Below are 22,454 nucleotides of genomic sequence, written 5' to 3' on the forward strand. Positions count from 1 at the left end.
ACCTCCATTAATGGACAGGTTGGTGTCCGATAAAACTGTTACGACTGACAATTGAGGCGTAGTTTATTGCTCCCTTCAAAAGGATCTTGTTGGGTGGTTTAAGTACTAATTAATGCAAGATTTTGAGGTCAAATGGTGTTTTTTTTTTAATGCAAATGCAAACTATGCATTAGGCCTACTGCATATTAATTAGGTCGAAGCGCATAGTTGTGGTAATAGATACTATATATATCTATATATCTATTTATATATATATCTAAATATATATAAATATATAATATATGTTATAACATGGAGGTAAACGACAAAGGCAAATGAATAAAATGAAAACGTAATGAGATGGAAAATCCAGAACAGTGAAAAAACTTTCAGCCTCCACCGGGATTCGAACCCAGGCCTCCCGCTTTGTACGCGGACACCCAAACCAATTAGGCCATGGACGCTGAGTATGTCCATGGACGCTGACTAATCTGAGAGTAAACCATTTGTTACGATAAGTTCACTCATGAGGCTTTTCTCCTCAATGTTATCTTCCATGTTGCCCCTAATTTGCAGATAGAGTAAACCATTTGCAACAATATCCACATTCTTAAAGGTCTTTGGAGACCTAGCCAGTTGACCTCATATGCAGTTCATTTGTTGTGTGAGATAATCTCATTCAAAGTATGTTGATTTGCTTTGGAAAGCCCTTTTCCCCCTAAGATTTACACATTTAAAGTTTTGATAAATCTGGGAAACCCATTAAATATGTGCTAACTATGACATAGAGTGTTACCTTCACCAAATTTCTTATTTTAGCCATTAATAATAAATTATCCCATAAGTACATGCCCACATATATCATTTATATAATGTGATGTTCCTCTTTTCAAAGAAGACAATAAAATATTTAACAAACAAAAATCACTCAAATCAATGTGCATAAATAAAAGTTATTTCATATATAAAACTTTCATGAGGCTTTTCTCCTCAATGTTATCTTCCATGGTGTCCCCAATTTGCGGAGTAAAACCCTTTGCAACAATATCCACATTCTTAAAGGTCTATGGACACCTAGCCATGCAATTGGCCTCATATGCAGTTCATTTGTTGTGTGTGAGATAATCTCATTCAAAGTATGTTGAATTGTTTTAAATAGCCCATTTTTTTCTAAGATATGTACATATGAAGTTTTGATAAATCGGGGAAACCCATTAAATATGTGCTAACTGTGACGTAGTCTGTTGCCTTAATTAATAAATTATCAAAGATGTCAAAGAAGACAACAGAATATTTCAAAAACAAAAATCACCTTAGGTCGCAAACCTGTGTTCAGTGTCCTAAAACAGAGGTTATTAAAACAAAGAAATATAATAACATAATAAGGCAGTCACTCCCTTTACATCATTAATGTGCATAAATAGCTACAGTCATGTTTATTCAATATCAATATGAAACTTGAAGTAAACAGAAGTTGTAAAATTGTCAATCTTTGATGGATATTTTATGTAAGTGGCAGCTATTTTCATGTTATCTTATGCATATTAGGATTATTAGGAAGATACAGTATTGTTTCTATGTTCATACAATTTTAAGGGTTCTTCCTACCTCAGAGCTCCAAATAGAGAAAAAAAAAATGGTCACTATATTCACACTGATAGGCTAATTTGATCCTATACATGTGTACTTTTGTGAATCTTCAAATTTCGAGAAAGGCAAATATTTTCTCATAGCAGTTACTTTGATAAGGCTTTTATCCTGTGTGTGATCTTTTATGGCTCTTCTAAATAGCAACTTGGAAACCTTTTTGTCACAGTCGTTGCACTGATATGACCTTCTCTCCTGTATGTGTTCTTTTAGGTATGTGTCCACAAACTTCCAGATTCAGCAAACATTTTCTTACAGTAGTTACTCTGATCAGGTTTCCCTCCTATGTGTTTTTTCATGTCTCCTAATTTGTCTAGTTTCAGCAAACTTTTTGTCACAGTAGTTACACTGATAAGGCTTCTCTCCTGTGTGTGTTCTCTCATGTGTCCTCATATGTCCAGATACAGCAAACTGTTTGTCACAATAGTTACACTGATAAGGCTTCTTTCCTGTATGTTTTCTTTCATGAACCTTTAAATTAGAAACATTGGCAATTTTTTTGTCACAATAGTTGCACTTATAAGGCTTTTCTCCTGTGTGTGTTCTCTCATGTGTCCTCATATGTCCAGATACAGCAAACTTTTTGTCACAATAGTTACACTGATAAGGCTTCTTTCCTGTATGTTTTCTTTCATGAACCTTTAAATTAGAAACATTGGCAAATTTTTTGTCACAATAGTTGCACTTATAAGGCTTCTCTCCTGTGTGTGTTCTCTCATGTGTCCTCATATGTCCAGATACAGCAAACTTTTTGTCACAATAGTTACACTGATAGGGTTTCTCTCCTGTATGTGTTCTTTCATGTATCTTTAATTGTCCAGAATAAGCAAACTTTATCTTACAGTAACTACACTGATATGGCTTCTCTCCTGTATGTGTTCTTACATGCCTCTTTAAACTAGCAGCTAGGGTAAACATTTTGTCACAGTAGTTGCACTGATAAGGCTTCTTTCCTGTATGTTTACTTACATGAACCTTTAAATTAGAATCATTGGCAAACTTTTCGTTACAATAGTTACACTGATATGGCTTCTCTCTTGTATGTATTATTTTATGTGTTTTCAAACTTCCAGAATCAGCAAACTTTTTCTTACAGTAACTGCACTGATAAGGTTTTTCTCCTGTATGTGTTCTTACATGCCTCTTCAAAGTAGAGGCTTGGGTAAACTTTTTGTCACAGTAGTTGCACTCATGAGGCTTCTCTCCTGTATGTGTTCTTTCGTGTATCCTCATTTGTGCAGATTCGGCAAACTTTTTGTCACAGTAGTTACACTGATATGGCTTCTCTCCTGTGTGCATTCTTTCATGTATCTTTAATTGTCCAGAACCAGGAAACATTTTCTTACAGTAACTACACTGATAAGGTTTCTTTCCTGTTTGTGTTCTTACATGCCTCTTCAAACTAGATTTTTGGGTAAACGTTTTGTCACAGAAGTTGCAATGATAAGGCTTCTCTCCTGTATGTGTTCTTACATGCCTCTTTAAACTAGCAGCTAGGGTAAACTTTTTGTCACAGTAGTTGCACTGATAGGACCTCTCTCCTGTATATGTTTTTTTATGTTTTTCCACACTTCCAGTGTGAGTAAACAGCTTGTTGCCTTCAAAACTGTTGTCAAGATTCTCTCCTTTATTAAGTGTACAAATCTCTGTCTGTTTTGGTTTCCCTAACATTTTTTTAGTATTGCCAGAGGATGTTTCTCCTTTAATGGCCTCATCCTCCAGGCTGAGTAACAGATGACATGAGTAGCTATCAACTGGTTCCACAGACTCATTTTCTTCCTTCTTAACATCCTGTTGATGTTCTTGGTGATGTGAGTGAGCAATGTGTCCAGAGGACAGTCCCTGCGATACTGAGAATTGAAGCAAAACATGAGGTGAAATTATGACAACAGAAACCAACTGTTATTTTCTACTTTTCATCAATGAGAATATTTCATTTATAACTACAGATAACTTGATAACACTTGCTCTCAACCTTGTATTTTTAAGGGATCAGGAAAGTTCTTGCACTGATGTGAAATTGTCAACAAGGTTATTGATATGGGCTTTCAACTAGCAGAGTGCAATATTTTACTCTTAAAAATTATTATTAATTGTCAACAGAGAATCCTAAAAAATGGAACACAAAGCCAACCAACATCTTTAGCTTATATTGACAGAGATCCTCGTGAATACAATTCCTCTGGACAACTGAGCAAAATCTAGCTCTCTTTTGGATATATCCCATCCCTCTTCCACATCCATATCAAGGGTAACACTATACTTTTAAATGGGAAGTGGAGTTTTGAGGGCGTTTTTGAGTGTTTGTGGTTCTCTGTTTCCAGGATGATGTTCAAATGCTCGAGTGTAGAACATTTTAGGATTTTTGAAGATATGCAGAGCCAATTGATGTCAAGAGAAAACATGGAGGGTACAGTAAGTGCTACAGTATATATACAGCATTAACAAATTCAAAGAGTTGTTTTCCATATAACATACTGCTCTTGAAATTATTAAGTGATCTGAGAAGCCAGGCCTGTGATCCAGGAATGTCAACATTGGATCTGTGTCTAAAACCACTGAATAATTCATAGCCAGATTAAAAATTCAAGTGTATTCCCAGGAAAGTATGTAAACTATGTGGTCATTTCTGTGAACATTATCAATCTGGAGATGTTACATGGAATCCAGTGACTGCAGTCCTTGGGAAACAGGAACATCTGGTCGGGTTAACTTATGAATTACTGTAAGCATGCACTACGGACTGCCCTTACATAATACAGCTGTACTTAAGCACAGTAAAGTATACAACAATTTCATTAGAATTTCTCAACAAATGTGAAAGAAATTAAAGGTTCAATGGCAAGGCTGCAGCCTCTTGTTTTTGATGTGATCTTCACAGCGGAGGAATTACAGGCAAGGGAAAAATAAGAGTAAACAGGGAAGAAGAGGATCGTGTGATAACTGTGCGATAATGCCTACGGAGATGGAGTTTGTTTGTTACCACGAATTGCCATGATAGTTTTGAAAATCTTCTTTTAACCCCAAAAGTCTGCATAACAGTCAATACTGACTCTGAACCGTTTGCCAAAAAAAAGCAGTACTAAGAGCTACCTTAGTGATGAGGAATGACATCAGTGGCCACGCAAGGATGTTCCATTTGAAATGGATATGAAGTAATCCTGAGTCTGGCAATCGTACTAGGTATGCTTAACGTTACAGTCATCCTACAGTGTAACTGTTACAGTAGGCCTACTTCAGCAGTTCAGCGTACCCTAGGCAAAGCTTTAGTGTGCTTGGTTTAGCGTAGCCTGATTTATCATCAAGTGACCTACAGGTGCTATGTTAATATTTGAAACTGCATTAGGATAAGGTGAAATTGCAAAATACTTGTGTAGGCCTCCATGCTTTACATCAAAGAAACATTTTTGACAGTATTTCCATACACATGTACAGTATATTCTCTGAAAATTATATTTGTCTTAAAGTATATTTTTTATATACACTCCAGGCTTTGACTTTGTTACGAGAGTTGTTCCTTTAAGCACTTCATTATTTAGCGCTTTATGGTACTTACTGCTGCTAAAGTGTTTGGTATAGTAATACGATATAACTAGACGATTCGCGGAACCGTTACCTGTGTTAACAGTGCTATCGTGCAACGGTGACCCTGGTTCCACCTTAACGGAGATCTGAAACATTTTGTTTCCCGTGGTTAATGACTCAGTTGTTGATCTACTGTTAGTTTTGCGGTTGATCCGTTACTTCTTGTGATTTCTTTCTTCCAAGCTTGGTGATATTTAACAAGAGTCCAAGGTTCTTTGCTTAGTGGAATATTTAACTCTAAATTGTCTAAGTGTTAAGGTGGCATACTCCTATTAGAGTCTATATCAATCCGCTCGATTGCTCTCCTGTTTCAGGAAAAGTGCCAAAAAGCAGCGGGAGAACATCTTTTGTGACCTGTTATCAATCATAGTCTAGTTTTTTTGTGGCTTGCATGTTGAAGAGCATGAATGGAAGTACATGTGGTGAGAAAATTGGGTCAATTGAGGCAATTTTAGACCCCTTTTGGCCTCCCGGGAGCAGCGTAGGAAATTTGTTTACCACTGAGTGAAGAGGTTTGTTTACAAGTGACGAAAACTTCCGGCTCGGATAGCAAAAAATCTACATGGTCATGGTACGGAAAATTGATGGTGCCATGAAAGGCCAACTTGTCAGCTATCCGGTGATGGGTAGCGTTTAGCTAGTGAAACTTCTATGAAGACTTAGAGACCACATTACTTTTGTGATTTAGTGTGTAAGTCAATGGGGCTTTTAATGGGAGTATGCTACCTTAAATGTCAAAAATTATGCCAGAGTGATTGATGACGTCAGATGGTTACCATCAGGGGTCAAAGGTCGAAAAACCTAAAAATTCATGGTGAGACATGTTCTGCCTGTCATGAATGAAGGTAAAAGCCATTTAAGGCATTAAAGACTCGCCCCAAACCGTGCCCTGCGCTCTGAAAATTTATCCTACCGTTGCTTGCAAGTGAAGTTTACTGCTTGTCGCTACAAAATGCAGACAGTAGTAATGAAATGTTATACCTTGTTATCTTTAACTGGACATGAGATCTCCATCGCTGTATCGTTTGTACACTGTGATGTGGGTGTTGACAACAGCTGCATGTATGTACTGACTGTACACTAGTGACTAATTACCGAAGGTAGCAAGCTGTGTGCGTATTTTCTGGGATCGATGGTGGTGTCTAACACTTCTGCCACACCTCAGTCAAAACTATGTCATATTATACCGGCATTAGACGTTTCTTTTTGCCAAGGGCGGTGGAACGGGGAGGCACGTGCCCCCCCCCCCACTTTTACTCGAGTTAAAAATGTTCTCCTTTTCTACATAAAAATTGAGGTGTCTCAAGTTAGCAAGAGGGCAGGGAACCAGAATGAACACTCGGGAAGGGCCGTTTCCAGCCATCTGAGGGGTTTGTAAAACCAAAAAAAATCTTGTACGCTCCGCGCCAATCAATGGTGGCGCTCCGCTCAGATAGTCGTGCCTACAACTTTGCAAATCCTGGCTCCGCCCCTGACTTTTAGTGAATTTCTGTGTGTCAAACTCAAGCTATTTCGAATGGAAAAAATTTGTTAAGATATTAACAAGAAATAAACTCTAATTCGGAAGATTCCTACATTAGCAACTAGCATGATTTCACCTAATTTTGTCTCAAAAGAACACTTGTTCCTCGTTTCCCAATTTGAACATTGGATATTGCAGTGCTAGTATGCATATTTTCCTTGAGGGGGGGGGGGGGGACGTTGATGGAGTGATGTGTATACGCAAATAAGATAATACAATAAGAGTTATAAAGGGTACTAAATATACTGTAAGGCTACATCAGTCCAATCGAATTTCTGCAAAGTGCCCATTGATGTCGGTGCCCCCCCCCCCCCAGATTGAAAGTGCTTCCGCCGCCCTTGCTTTTTTCGCGAGTCCTCACACCCTTTGAGCCACACAGTATGTAGAGCCTTTTAAAAAAAATGCTTAAATTTTCCATTTTGGATGTTGAGGGTTAGGTTGAAAGGACAATGTACGTCAGAGGTGAAATTGGCCCAAATTTCAAGCCTTAAATGAAACAACAGTAATTGTTGGGAAATATCCTTTAATACTAAACTTTACATTAAACTAAACTATACATGAATTAAAATATACATTAAAACTGGGTTCCAGCATATTAACAAGACGGCACGGTAACCAGATGCATTCATATGTAACCCAACAATCACTTTCGTCTTGGAGATGAGATCTGCAACATCATGGATTGCCGACTTGCTAATTTCTTGCCGAGGGCAAAAGTATTCTTTGCAATGGCGATGTCATGTGCGTATGCATGTAATTCCAAACTGTATGGAGAGGTGAGATGGAGGGGAGGGAGCAGGAAGCAGGAAGCAAACAGTTTGGGGAAATCATTTGGAGGTAAAACAACACTCATTACATGCAAATTTAGGGGAAGAACCCAGCCCATGACGGGGGGGGGGAGGGGGTCTAAATTTACCTAGAGTGATGAAGGTGGTGCCTGAACCTCCATTAATGGACGGGTTGTTGTCGGATAAAACTGTTACGACTGATGATGGGGGGGGGGTAGTTTATTGCTCCCCGTCAAGAGGATCATGTTGGGTGGCTTAAGTACAAAGTAATGCAAGGTTTAGAGGTCAAATAGTTCCTATTTAATGCAAATGTAAACTATGAATTAGTTCTACTTAATAACTAGGTCAAAGCACATTGTTGTGGTAATAGAAAGTTTTAAATTCGTGTATGTCCGTCACTGAACATTTTTCCTCTGACAAAGAGATGGGCCTTTGTTGGGGTTGGGGAATGAAGTTCTGCTACCATAGGCTTTGCCCAACCCCTTTGAGCACAAAACTAACCAGATATTACAGATTGTGTACATGCTTAGTACATCTTTGTGCTATTACCCTATAGCTTACTTTGCAACGTATACTTCAACAACAGTAGATAGGCCCACAGTTAGAGGTAGATGGTAACAACACAAAGGATTACTAACCTGAAACATTGAAATATTTTACAATCAAAAATCACAAAGCAGGAAGCTATGTATATCGATATATATATAATCGAAACCACACTGTATGTGGGTCAATCCATGCCAAATCAACAGTGGCCTGAAATTGATATGGTGTCTTGCCATATGTCTCAAAGGATGAAATTGGGCAAAACAACTTGTGAAATTTTTTTGGGTTGCTAGGATACGGCCCCGCCTAACAACCAAATCCAGATTTCATTTGATGAACCTAAGTTTGGAGGCATGGTTTGAATAAATTCAAAGTATTTTATGTCTCATTTTGCAGATATTTTGGAAGACATGTGCTCAGTCTTTGAATTTAGCTAAGTTTGAGGAAAATTTACGGTCTCAATTTTTCGTAACTAGTAATTAAAATGGCCGAAAATGAGATAGGGGGCTTTTCTGGCCCTACTTTTAGTGTGCTCTATATACACAACAGGCGCGTATCCAGGATTTTCAAACCCGGGGGGCGTGGATTACTATCTAAGCGGAGCGCCACCATCGGTTGGCGCGCAGCGTACAAGAAAATTTCTTATTTTGATACCCCCCAGATCACCGGAAACGGCACTTCTCGGGCTTGAAATGACCAACCAGATGTACACTTTTTGCCTGATAACCATGTATTTCCTAATAGTTTTTTTTTTGCATCCATAACCTTTTTGAAGATTGTCAACCCGGCACACATCATGTTCGACCTGATCGCATCTCCTGTGGGTCTTTGCTTTGTAGGTGATTCTACGTCGCGGCCCACAATACCCGTCAGCCCCACTTTTTAAGGTTTTAAGCCCCATATTTGTTCAGAATTTGAAAATTCACATTTCTCGTGAATAAACTCACTTCAAAACATACCCACAATGTTGTACAAAATTTCATCTATGGACAACCAATATAGAAAAACTTCCTTCAACCCCTAACAGACCGGTCAAAATTGCACGAGTAGAGGGAAGTGTGATGCAGAATGTTGGTCAGAAATTTTCGAAACTTCAGACACAGTTAATTTATTGGTGTACAAATATTAAAACCTCTTATAACGGCTATTATAAAACTTGGTTGAAGGAAATGAAAAAATAGCAGATATTTCCGAAACCGAACACTACACACATAGGCGTAGGAGGCGCGGCGGCAGTGGCGGAGCTAGGGGTATTGGTCAGGAGGGGCGAGAATGGTCTGTAGGGGCACTTTCGACACTATCTAAGCGGAGCGCCACCACTGGTTGGCGCGTAGCGTACAGAAAATTTTTGAGTAAAGATACTCCCTAGATCGCCGGAAATGACCCTTTCCGGGCCTGGCTAATTTGCAGATAAACGAAGAATAAGGTGTCATCGCCAAATTACACCAACAAAATGTGACAAATGTCAATAAGTAGATGAGAGCGCAATAAAAAAGTCAATAATCTAGAATAAGTAAAAAGTGGTAAAGAGCTGAAAAAGGCGCCAGCAGTCCATTTGAGTCCGTCAGGGGGGCATCCGCCCCCATGACCGTATGGACGCTCCGCCACTGCGCGGCGGGGGTGCAGCCCCAATTCGCCATTACTAATGTAAAAGAGAGTTTTGACATAATTGGACCTCCATGCTTTTTATACATCTACATGAGACATGTCGTTGTTTACATTAGCATCCCGCGGTATACTGCGCAATTTTAACGGAACGTACGGTACATGATGGCATGCGATGTAATAACCGATGCTTGCTTATTTGATATTGACATTAACACGTTGAGCGCGCGCGAAAATTTTTGGTTATTTTTTCAGTCAAGTCGGACAGTTTTGAGGCTTTTCATCCTGGAACGCCATTTTCATGCTCACTGATAATTATGATGTGATATCTGCTGTTTGCGTTACAAATTCAAACAGGCGCGTAGCGAGGAATTTGTCAAGGGAGGGGCGAAGCCTGTAGGCAAATTATCTAATCGTAGCGCCACCACAGGTTGGCGCGAAGCGTACAAGGAAATTTTGGCCGAAAATGCCTCCCAGATCGCTGGAAATGGCACTACCCAGGACCATTTGTTAGCGAGAAGCGTACAAGCAAATTTTGGCAAAAAATGTCTCCCAGATCGCTGGAAATGACACTTCCCAGGCCTTGTAAGTTGCATCTAAGCACTTTCTATTTTGAAATTACTTAGCGATATCATTTAAAAAAATGCTGAATGTGGGGGGGGGGGGTCGGACGGGCGGTCGCCCCCATCCCAAAAATCGTCATGTTCCCCGACGACGCTGTCGAGTTTGAGACCAGCCACAGTTGGTTTCATAGCACAATTCTACACACGCGTTATGATAGACCATATATAGTATATATATAGATCATTAGTGAGAGAGGAAAACGGAAACGTCAAAAAATGGAGTTGTCGGTGTAAAGGGTAGGGTGAGTCACACATTTACGAAATCATTGATCCGTCACTGGCTACCCTTCAGCGCTGTAATGATGTCACTGTTCCTCTTTCTCTTCCCGGTGTCTTCGCGTTTTTCTTTTACTCCCTCCTTTTCTCCTTTTTCTCTCTTTCTTCATTTTCTTTTCCCTTCCTTCCTCTCCTCCTCCTCTTTTCCCCCTTTTTTTCCTTTTTTCTTCTCTTTTTTTCTCTCCTCTTTTTCTTACCCGGGGGGCGCGCGCCCCCAACGCCCCCCCCCCTGGATACGCACCTGCACAAGCAAAGGCATGTTTGAGTTTTTATTTGCATAGGATCCTTGTCCAGTGGTAGTTGTATGGGATAAGCGCAAAAAAAGAGTTAAGCGGGTCATAAGTTTTATGAACAGCGCCCTCAATTTTAAGAAATCTCACTTCTGGCCATAATTGGGGGTGCAATTTGGGCCAATGGGTAAATAGCAATTTTTCTTTAAATACCATTTTTCAGGAGAGTATTGACCCTTTTTTTAAAAACTTAAGTCAAAAAGTTGTGTATTTTGTGTTATCTACTGGAATTGACAACTCGAAATATGCAAAAATCACTTGGTTCATATGTATGAAAATGCGTGCACAGGCCGATTTGTACGGAAGCGTAGATGGGACATTGCATTGACGCGATACCAACTTGACAAAACGACAATTATCTGCAAACTGACAAGTTGACGAGATGGTAACGTGACAAAAATCAGAAAATTGACGTTTTGACGAGATCACTGATCTCGTCAATGCAACAATTTTCTGCAAATTGACGAGTTGCACACTTACTACCATCTCGACAAGTTGACAAAATTCAGAAAATTGTCGTTTTGACGAGATAACGGATCTCGTCAATGCAGCAATTATCTGCAAATTGACGAGTTGCACACTTACTACCATCTCGACAAAACGACAAAATTCAGAAAATTGTCGTTTTGACGAGATAACGGATCTCGTCAATGCAGCAATTTTCTGCAAATTGACGAGTTGCACACTTACTACCATCTCGACAAGTTGACAAAATTCAGAAAATTGACGTTTTGACGAGATAACGGATCTCGTCAATGCAGCAATTTTCTGCAAAATGACGAGTTGCACACTTACTACCATCTCGACAAAACGACAAAATTCAGAAAATTGTCGTTTTGACGAGATAACGGATCTCGTCAATGCAGCAATTTTCTGCAAATTGACGAGTTGCACACTTACTACCATCTCGACAAGTTGACAAAATTCAGAAAATTGACGTTTTGACGAGATAACGGATCTCGTCAATGCAGCAATTTTCTGCAAAATGACGAGTTGCACACTTACTACCATCTCGACAAAACGACAAAATTCAGAAAATTGACGTATATTGGATATATATATATATATATAAAAATATATATATATATATATATATATATATATATATATATATATGTACATATATATATATATATATATCCATATATATATTGTATCCCAGTGGAAGCTGGAAGTTTTTTCAATGTTCTTGACTTTCAAACTCATTACGATTTTCATATATATATATATATATATATATATATATATATATATATTTATATATATATATATATATATATATACATATATATATATATGTATATATATATATATATATATATATATTTCCAGGCACAGATTAAGCTGATGTGAGGTGTACCCCTCCTCTTCTCCGCCTTCCTTTTTCACACTCACTTGAAAATACAAAGGTAGAAGCTAACAGGAATGTGTGTGTACAGTAGATCAGATTTATAGTATAAATACACCTGAGAGTGCATCATTTGAAGACTTCACATTTGTCGATGTCTTTATGACCACGAAATCTGTGACAAGGGTGTCACCTTCACACTTCCTCCCTTACAAAACCCTCAATGCATTATGAATTTGTCCATTTCCTGTGTACATTACTGCACCATTGTCCTAGAAGGCTGATGTCTCACAGACCCTGCACTGATCCCTACCCCCTCCCCACCCCTATCCCATCCCTATCCATAAAAATTCCTCAAATGATCCTTGACCTCTGCCTCTGAGATCACCCAGTATACAATGGTAAAAGTTTGATAATTTCACATTAATTTAACTTTCTTAGTTATTTATGAAACAGACATGAAAGCACACTCCCAGGGATGGCTTGAAAAATATTCCAGTGCTTGTTCCTAAGGAATTGCAGGTGGTTAAGAGTGAAATCTATAACATAAGATGACATTCAACATGATATTTCATGTGCTTACATATTTCCCTGGTGATTAACAAAATGACATTCAGTAGTAAGTATACTAAAACAACTAGTTCTCTGTATTGATTAACTGATGTCATACTCAGACATAATGTAACAAGAGTATTTACATATCATGAATGCTAAATGTTTCTCCTGGTATATTCTTTCATGTGTCTTTTCCAATTGCTGAACTACTAAGGCTTTGCTCCGGTAGGTGTTTTTCCATTTACTCTACCCTTCCAACTTCCAAACTGAACAACGAATTTGGCCACAGTCTCTCTAGTGTGTGTTCATTCTTTTGTGTGTTCCTTCATGTGTCCACAAGATTTAGCAAACTTTGCTAATTTTACTCTACAGCATGTCTTCATGTCTCCTTAAATGTCCTGATGAATCAAACAATTTCTTAAAGAAGCTACTGTAAACTGATAATGTTTCCTGCATGTGTGTGTTCCTTCAACTTACGTACTTGTAAGCTTTTTCTCACCATAAGTAGTAAAATCATATTCTAGTTCTTTCATGTTGTTCCAGACAGTGAGTCCCAACATAATGGAATATTTTCCCACAATAGCTACATTCATATTTGTACTGTATGTATAATTTCATGTGCCCATCATAGAATCAGTTTGAGCAAACATTTTGTCAGATTTAGCTACATTGATGTGGCTTCTCTTCTATATGAAACCTTTCATGTGCCGACACACACGTAAAGAGTGTAAACAATTTGTTACGATAAGTTCATTCATGAGGCTTTTCTCCTCAATGTTATCTTCCATGTTGCCCCCAATTTACAGATAGAGTAAACCATTGCAACAATACCTACATTCTTAAAAGGTCTATGGACGCCTAGCCAATTAGCCTCATACAGTATGCAGTTCATTTGTTGTGTGAGATAATCTCATTCAAAGTATGTTGAGTTGTTTTGGAAAGCCCTTTTTTTCCTAAGATATACACATTTAAAGTTTTGATAAATCAGGGAAACCCATTAAATATGTGCTAACTATGACGTTGTCTGTTGCCTTATTAAATAAATTATCAAAGATGTCAAAGAAGACCATAAAATATTTCAAAAACAAAAATCACCTTAGGTCGCAAACCTGTGTTCAGTGCCCTTAAACAGAGGTTATTAAAACAAAGAAACAAAATCACATAACATTTAGACAGTCACTCCATTAACATCATCAATACATGTGCATAAATAGCTAAAGTTAATTCATATATAAAACTTGAAGTAAACAGAAGTTGTAAAATTGTCAATCTGTCATGGATATTTTATATAAGTGGCAGCTGTTTTCATGTTAACTTATGCCTATTAGAATTATAAGGAAGATATTGTTTTTTCTATGTCCATAACATTTAAAGGGTTCTACCTCAGAGCTCCAGATGGAGAAAAATATTGGCCACTATAGTCACATTGATAGGCTTCTATCCTTTATGTGTACTTTTGTGTATCATCAAATTTCCAGAAAAGCAAATATTTCTCATAGCAGTTACTTTGATAAAGCTTTTATCCTGTGTGTGATCTTTTATGGCTCTTCAAAATAGCAACTTGGAAACCTTTTTGTCACAGTAGTTGCACTGATTTGACCTGCTCTCCTGTATGTGTTCTTTCATGTGTCCACAAACTTTCAGATTCAGCAAACATTTTCTTACAGTAGTTACTCTGATAAGGTTTCCCTCCTATGTGTTTTTTCATGTCTCCTAACTTGTCTAGTTTCAGGAAACTTTTTGTCACAGTACTTACACTGATAAGGTTTCTCTCCTGTATGTGTTGTTTCATGCCCCTTTAAAGTAGAGGCTTGGGCAAACTTTTTGTCACAGTAGTTACACTGATAAGGCTTCTCTCCTGTATGTGTTCTTTCATGTCTCCTCATTTGTCCAGAATCAGCAAACATTTTCTCACAGTAGTTACACTGATAAGGCTTCTCTCCTGTGTGTGTTCTTTCATGTCTCCTCATTTGGTCAGAATTAGCAAACATTTTTTCACAGTAGTTACACTGATAAGGCTTCTTTCCTGTATGTTTTCTTTCATGAACCTTTAAATTATGGAAAATGTCAAAGTTTTTGTCACAGTAGTTACACTGATGAGGCTTCTCTCCTGTGTGTGTTCTTTCATGTTTCCTCATTTGTCTAGATTCAGCAAACTTGTTGTCACAGTATTTGCACTGATAAGGCTTCTCTCCTGTATGTGTTCTTTCATGTATCCTCATTTGTGCAGATCCAGTAAACTTTCTGTCGCAGTAGTTACACTGATATGGCTTCTCTCCTGTGTGCATTCTTTCATGTATCTTTAATTTTCCAGAATTAGCAAACATTTTATTACAGTAACTGCACTGATAAGGTTTATCTCCTGTATGTGTTCTTACATGCCTCTTCAAACTAGAGGCTTGGGCAAACTTGTTGTCACAGTAGTTGCACTGATAAGGCTTCTCTCCTGTATGTCTTCTTTCATGTATCCTCATTTGTGTAGATTCAGCAAACTTTTTGTCACAGTATTTGCACTGATAAGGCTTCTCTCCTGTGTGCATTCTTTCATGTATCTTTAATTGTCCAGAATCAGCAAACTTTTCCTTACAGTAACTACACTGATAAGGTTTCTCTCCTGTATGTGTTCTTACATGCCTCTTCAAACTAGAGGTTTGGGTAAACTTTTTGTCACAGTAGTTGCACTGATAAGGCTTCTCTCCTGTATGTGTTCTTTCATGTGTCCTCATATGTCCAGAGTCAGCAAACTTTTTGTCACAGTATTTACACTGATAAGGCTTCTCTCCTGTATGTGTTCTTTCATGTGTCCTCATATGTCCAGAGTCAGCAAACTTTTTGTCACAGTATTTACACTGATAAGGCTTCTCTCCTGTATGTTTTCTTTCATGGCTCTTTAAACTAGCAGCTTGTGCAAATTTTTTGTCACAGTAGTTGCAGTGATAGGACCTCTCTCCTGCATATGTTTTTTCATGTTTTTCCACACTTCCAGTGTGAGTAAACAGCTTGCTGCCATCAATACTGTTGTCAGGATTCATTCCTCTATGAAGTGTACAAATCTCTGTCTGTTTTGGATTCCCTATTATTTGTTTAGTATCGCCAGAGGATGATTCTCCATCATTGACCTCATCCTCCAGGCTGAATGAAACATGACATGAGTAGCTATCAACTGGTTCCACAGACTCATTTTCTTCCTTCTTAACATCCTGTTGATGTTCTTGGTGATGTGAGTGAGCAATGTGTCCAGAAGACAGTCCCTGAAATACTGAGAATTGAAGCAAAACACAAGGTGAAATTATGACAACAGAAACCAACTGTTATTTTCTTCTTTTCATCAATGAGACTATTTCATTTAGGACTATGGATAAGACTTGCTCTCAACCTTGCTATTTTTAAGAGATTAGGAAAGTTCTTGCATTGATGTGAAATTGTCAGCAAGGTTATTGATATAGGCTTTTCAATTAGCAGAGTGAAACATTTTTCTCTTAAAAATTAGTTTCACATTGTCAACAGAGAATCCTAAAAAATGGAACACAAATCCAACCAACATCTTTAGCTTATATTGACAGAGATCCTCGTGAATACAATTCCTCTGGACAACTGAGCAAAATCTAGCTCTCTTTTGGATATATCCCATCCTCTTTCCACATAGATATGAAGGGTAACACTATACTTTTAAATGGGAAGTGGAGTTTTGAGGGCGTTTTTGAGTGTTTGTGGTTCTCTGTTTCCAGGATGATGTTCAAATGCTCGAGTGTAGAACATTTTAGGATTTTTGAAGATATGCAGAGCCAATTGATGTCAAGAGAAAACATGGAGGGTACAGTAAGTGCTACAGTATATACAGCATTAACAAATTCAAAGAGTTGTTTTCCACATAACATACTGCTCTTGAAATTATTAAGTGATCTGAGAAGCCAGGCCTGTGATCCAGGAATGTCAACATTGGATCTGTGTCTGAAACCACTGAATAATTCATAGCCAGATTAACAATTCAAGTGTATTCCCAGGAAAGTATGTAAACTATGTGGTCATTTCTGTGAACATTATCAATCTGGAGATGTTACATGGAATCCAGTGACTGCAGTCCTTGGGAAACAGGAACATCTGGTCGGGTTAACTTATGAATTACTGTAAGCATGCACTACGGACTGCCCTTACATAATACAGCTGTACTAAAGCACAGTAAAGTATACAACAATTTCATTAGAATTTCTCAACAAATGTGAAAGAAATTAAAGAAGGTTCAATGGCAGGGCTGCAGCCTCTTGTTTTTGATGTGATCTTCACAGCGGAGGAATTACAGGCAAGGGTAAAATAAGAGTAAACAGGGAAGAAGAGGATCGTGTGATAACTGTGCGATAATGCCTACGGAGATGGAGTTTGTTTGTTACCACGAATTGCCACGATAGTTTTGAAAATCTTCTTTTAACCCCAAAAGTCTGCATAACAGTCAATACGGACTCTGAACCGTTTGCCAAAAAAAAGCAGTACTAAGAGCTACCTTAGTGATGAGGAATGACATCAGTGGCCACGCAAGGATGTTCCATTTGAAATGGATATGAAGTAATCCTTAGTCTGGCAACGCATACTGTATGCTCAATGTTACAGTCATCCTACAGTGTAACTGTTACAGTAGGCCTACTTCAGCAGTTCAGCGTACCCTAGGCAAAGTTTTAGTGTGCTTGGTTTAGCTTAGCCTGATTTATTATCGAGTGACCTACAGGTGCTTTGTTAATATTTTAAACTGCATTAGGATAAGGTGAAATTGCAAACGAAGTGATTATTCGCAGGGCAGCCCGGCGAATAACGTACACAGACACCTTATTCGCAGGGCTGCGACGATTTTGAAAATAGGTTTATTATTAGGTTTTGCTATTGATACCAGTCAGTTTAGGGGCCTTGAAAAGCCAACCTTTTGGGCCCAAATAGTCTTAGCCACTTCATTAGCTAATTTTTGGAGCCCCAGCAGTTCAAGTTTAAAAGCTTATTTTAAGGGAGCTTATCTTGGGATTCCCCAAAAGCCGATATTGCCTGAAAGCCAATATGGTCAAAGGTGTGACACCCCCCCCCCACCACCCACACCTTTACATGCAAATGAGCAGTCACTCTGCAAAAACAAAGGTGAAAATGATCGTGGGATGACATTTTTATGTTGGCGGTACTAATGCTAGACTGGTTCAATCTTAAGGCCCTAGGCTCCCAAAACCAATCCTAACAGCATTAAGATAGGAATCCCAAAGGCCAATAAATTCCTCAAAATATAGAGGCTCCCAATTAAGACTCTCAAAAAGATAGCTGGTGCCCAAAAGCAAACTCGAATAGCCCCAAAAGCAAACTCGAATAGCCCCCAAAAATTACTGAGCCCGTTAACCCAGTCTAAGGCTGCCCTGTGAATAAGGTGTATGTGTCTGGCTATTCGCAGGGCAGCCCTGCAAATATGATGCTTGTGTCTGGCTATTCACAGGGCTGCCCTGCGAATAAGGTGTATGTGTCTGGCTATTCGCAGGGCTGCCCTGTGAATAAGATGCTTTTGTCCGGCTATTCGCAAGGGCTGCCCTGTGAATAAGGTGTATGTGTCTGGCTATTCGCAGGGCTGCCCTGCGAATAAGCCCCACCAATTGCAAAATACTTGTGTAGGCCTCCATACTTTACATCAAAGAAACATTTTTGACAGTATTTCCATACACATGTATATTCTCTGAAAATTATATTTGTCTTAAAGTATATTTTTTATATACACTCCAGGCTTTGACTTTGTTACGAGAGTTGTTCCTTTAAGCACTTCATTATTTAGCGCTTTATGGTACTTACTGCTGCTAAAGTGTTTGGTATAGTAATACGATATAACTAGACGATTCGCGGAACCGTTACCTGTGTTAACAGTGCTATCGTGCAACGGTGACCCTGGTTCCACCTTTACGGAGATCTGAAACATTTTGTTTCCCGTGGTTAATGACTCAGTTGTTGATCTACTGTTAGTTTTGCGGTTGATCCGTTACTTCTTGTGATTTCTTTCTTCCAAGCTTGGTGATATTTAACAAGAGTCCAAGGTTCCTTGCTTAGTAGTATATTTAACTCTAAATTGTCTAAGTGTTAAGGTGGCATACTCCTATTAGAGTCTATATCAATCCGCTCGATTGCTCTCCTGTTTCAGGAAAAGTGCCAAAAAGCAGCGGGAGAACAACTTTTGTGACCTGTTATCAATCATAGTCTAGTTTTTGTGGCTTGCATGTTGAAGAGCATGAATGGAAGTACATGTGGTGAGAAAATTGGGTCAATTGAGGCAATTTTAGACCCCTTTTGGCCTCCCGGGAGCAGCGTAGGAAATTTGTTTACCACTGAGTGAAGAGGTTTGTTTACAAGTGACGAAAACTTCCGGCTCGGATAGCAAAAAATCTACATGGTCATGGTACGGAAAATTGATGGTGCCATGAAAGGCCAACTTGTCAGCTATCCGGTGATGGGTAGCGTTTAGCTAGTGAAACTTCTATGAAGACTTAGAGACCACATTATTTTTGTGATTTAGTGTGTAAGTCAATGGGGCTTTTAATGGGAGTATGCTACCTTAAATGTCAAAAATTATGCCAGAGTGATTGATGACGTCAGATGGTTACCATCAGGGGTCAAAGGTCGAAAAACCAAAAAATTGATGGTGAGACATGTTCTGCCTGTCAATGAAGGTAAAAGCCATTTAAGGCATTGAAGACTCGCCCCAAACCGTGCCCTGCGCTCTGAAAATTTATCCTACCGTTGCTTGCAAGTGAAGTTTACTGCTTGTCGCTACAAAATGCAGACAGTAGTAATGAAATGTTATACCTTGTTATCTTTAACTGGACATGAGATCTCCATCGCTGTATCGTTTGTACACTGTGATGTGGGTGTTGACAACAGCTGCATGTATGTACTGACTGTACACTAGTGACTAATTACCGAAGGTAGCAAGCTGTGTGCGTATTTTCTGGGATCGATGGTGGTGTCTAACCATAGGCGTAGGAGCCTCATCTGATTTGGGGGGGGGGGGGCTGTAACGACTTGCCCGAAAAATATAACCAAAATTTTTTCGCGCGCGTTCCACATGTTAATGTGCATATCATATAGGCATCCATCAGTTATTACATCACCTGCCAATAACATAAAATCATTTTCCGTGTTATTACCCTTCCATATTGGTTAGAATTATTGGGGAAGTCATTACAACAACAATGATAATAATAATAATATAAGTTTAACCATTGAAAAACACATTGCAAATTCTTCATCTTTCACTAGGTGTCAGTGGCGGAGCTAGGGGGTATTGGTCAGGAGAAGGGAGAGAGAATGGTCTGTAGGGGCGCTTTTGACACTATCTAAGCGGAGCGCCACCACAGGTTGGCGCGGAGCGTACAGAAATTTTTTGAGTAAAGTTACTCCCTAGATCGCCGGAAATGACCCTTGCCGGGCCTTGCTAATTTGCAGATAAACGAAGAATTAATAGGTGTCATCGCCATTTGTCAGAAAATTGACTGTATGGACGCTCCGCCACTGGTAGGTACACGCAAAATTCTCAGCATATTGCCCAAATTTTCACCAAAAAAAATTGGAAAAAAATGCAAATTGTTATTCTTTCAGTAGGTGCCCGAAAAAAATTCTCAGCATATTGCCCGAATTTTCACCAAAATATTGAAAAACACATTGCAAATTATTATTCTTTCAGTAGATGCCCGAATAATTCTCAGCATATTGCCGAATTTTCACCCAAAAAAATGAAAAACACATTGCAAATTATCATTCTTCCAGTAGGTGCCCGAAAAATTCTAAGCATATTGCCCGAATTTTCACCAAAAAATTGGTTGGGGGGGCTGCAGCCCCCCCCCCCCCAGCCCCCCCGCCTCCTACGCCTATGTGTATAACACTTCTGCCACACCTCAGTCAAAACTATGTCATATTATACCGGCATTAGACATTTCTTTTTGCCAAGGGCGGCGGAACCGGGGGGGCACGTGCCCCCCCCCCACTTTTCCTCGGGTTAAAAATGTGCCCCTTTTCTACATAAAAATTGAGGTGTCTCAAGTTAGCAAGAGGGCAGGGAACCAGAATGAACACTCGGGAAGGGCCGTTTCCGGCCATCTGACGGGTTTGTAAAACAAAAAAAATTCTTGTACGCTCCGCGCCAATTAATGGTGGCGCTCCGCTCAGATAGTCGTGCCTACAACTTTGCAAATCCTGGCTCCGCCCCTGACTTTTAGTGAATTTCTGTGTGTCAAACTCAAAGCTATTTCGAATGGAAAAAATTTGTTAAGATATTAACAAGAAATAAACTCTAATTCGGAAGATTCCTACATTAGCAACTAGCATGATTTCACCTAATTTTGTCTCAAAAGAAAACTTGTTCCTCGTTTCCCAATTTGAACATTGGATATTGCAGTGCTAGTATGCATATTTTCCTTGGGGGGGGGGGGGGGAACATTGATGGAGTGATGTGTATACGCAAATAAGATAATACAATAAGAGTTATAAAGGGTACTAAATATACTGTAAGGCTACATCAGTCCAATCGAATTTCTGCAAAGTGCCCATTGATGTCGGTGCCCCCCCCCCCCCCAGATTGAAAGTGCTTCCGTCGCCCTTGCTTTTTTCGCGAGTCCTCACACCCTTTGAGCCACACAGTATGTAGAGCCTTTTAAGAAAAATACTTAAATTTTCCATTTTGGATGTTGAGGGTTAGGTTGAAAGGACAATGTACGTCAGAGGTGAAATTGGCCCAAATTTAAAGCCTTGCATGAAACAACAGTAATTGTTGGGAAATATCCTTTTCTACTAAACTTTACATTAAACTAAACTATACATGAATTAAAATATACATTAAAACTGGGTTCCAGCATATTAACAAGACGGTAACCAGATGCATTCATATGTAACCCAACAATCACTTTCGTCTTGGAGATGAGATCTGCAACATCATGGATTGCCGACTTGCTCATTTCTTGCCTAAGGCTAAAGTATTCTCTGCAATGGTAATGTCGTGTGAGTATGTATGTAATTCCAAACTGTAGAGAGAGGTGAGATGGAGGGGAGGGAGCAGGAAGCAAACAGTTTGGGGAAATCATTTGGAGGTAAAACAACACTCATTACATGCAAATTTAGGGGAAGAACCCAGCCCATGACGGGGGGGGGGGAAGGGGGTCTAAATTTACCTAGAGTGATGAAGGTGGTGCCTGAACCTCCATTAATGGACGGGTTGTTGTCGGATAAAACTGTTACGACTGATGATGGGGGGGGGGGGTAGTTTATTGCTCCCCTCAAGAGGATCATGTTGGGTGGCTTAAGTACAAAGTAATGCAAGGTTTAGAGGTCAAATAGTTCCTATTTTATGCAAATGTAAACTATGAATTAGCTCTACTGTATAACTAGGTCAAAGCACATTGTTGTGGTAATAGAATGTTTTAAATTCGTGTATGTCCATCACTGAACATTTTTCCTCTGACAAAGAGATGGGCCTTTGTTGGGATTGGGGAATGAAGTTCTGCTACCATAGGCTTTGCCCAACCCCAAATTTGAGCACAAAACTAACCAGATATTACAGATTGTGTACATGCTTAGTACATCTTTGTGCTATTACCCTATAGCTTACTTTGCAACGTATACTTCAACAACAGTAGATAGGCCCACAGTTAGAGGTAGATGGTAACAACACAAAGGATTACTAACCTGAAA

General features: G+C 39.0%; 2 protein-coding genes across 2 annotated transcripts in view; both read right to left on the reverse strand.

Moving 5' to 3' along the window:
- Window positions 1-22,454, reverse strand: part of LOC139984985 (uncharacterized) — a 99,226-nt gene that overhangs the window by 30,257 nt on the left and 46,515 nt on the right. The gene's annotated exons all lie outside the window — the stretch shown is intronic.
- On the reverse strand, window positions 698-19,274 carry LOC139984433 (uncharacterized). Its single transcript, XM_071998344.1, has 4 exons — window positions 18,633-19,274; window positions 14,439-16,023; window positions 5,183-5,367; window positions 698-3,476 (listed from the first exon to the last, which is right to left on the reverse strand). Exons 1-4 carry the CDS (start codon window positions 18,694-18,696, stop codon window positions 1,897-1,899), a joined length of 3,414 nt encoding a protein of 1,137 aa, XP_071854445.1. The 5' UTR covers window positions 18,697-19,274; the 3' UTR covers window positions 698-1,896.

This window comes from Apostichopus japonicus, chromosome 17 (assembly GCF_037975245.1).
Source record: "Apostichopus japonicus isolate 1M-3 chromosome 17, ASM3797524v1, whole genome shotgun sequence".
NCBI classification, from domain to species: domain Eukaryota; kingdom Metazoa; phylum Echinodermata; class Holothuroidea; order Aspidochirotida; family Stichopodidae; genus Apostichopus; species Apostichopus japonicus.

What these genes read in the sequence shown, in the direction of transcription:
- LOC139984433 (XM_071998344.1), bottom strand. Translation starts at nt 18,696, where the DNA reads ATGTTTCAGATCTCCGTAAAGGTGGAACCAGGGTCACCGTTGCACGAT. An exon ending in AGGAGGGAAACCTTATCAGA is followed by an intron (nt 5,368 to 14,438) that starts GTAACTACTGTA and finishes TCACAAGAAGTA; the next exon opens with ACGGATCAACCGCAAAACTA. An exon ending in TACCAAACACTTTAGCAGCA is followed by an intron (nt 3,477 to 5,182) that starts GTAAGTACCATA and finishes TTCAATTCTCAG; the next exon opens with TATCGCAGGGACTGTCCTCT.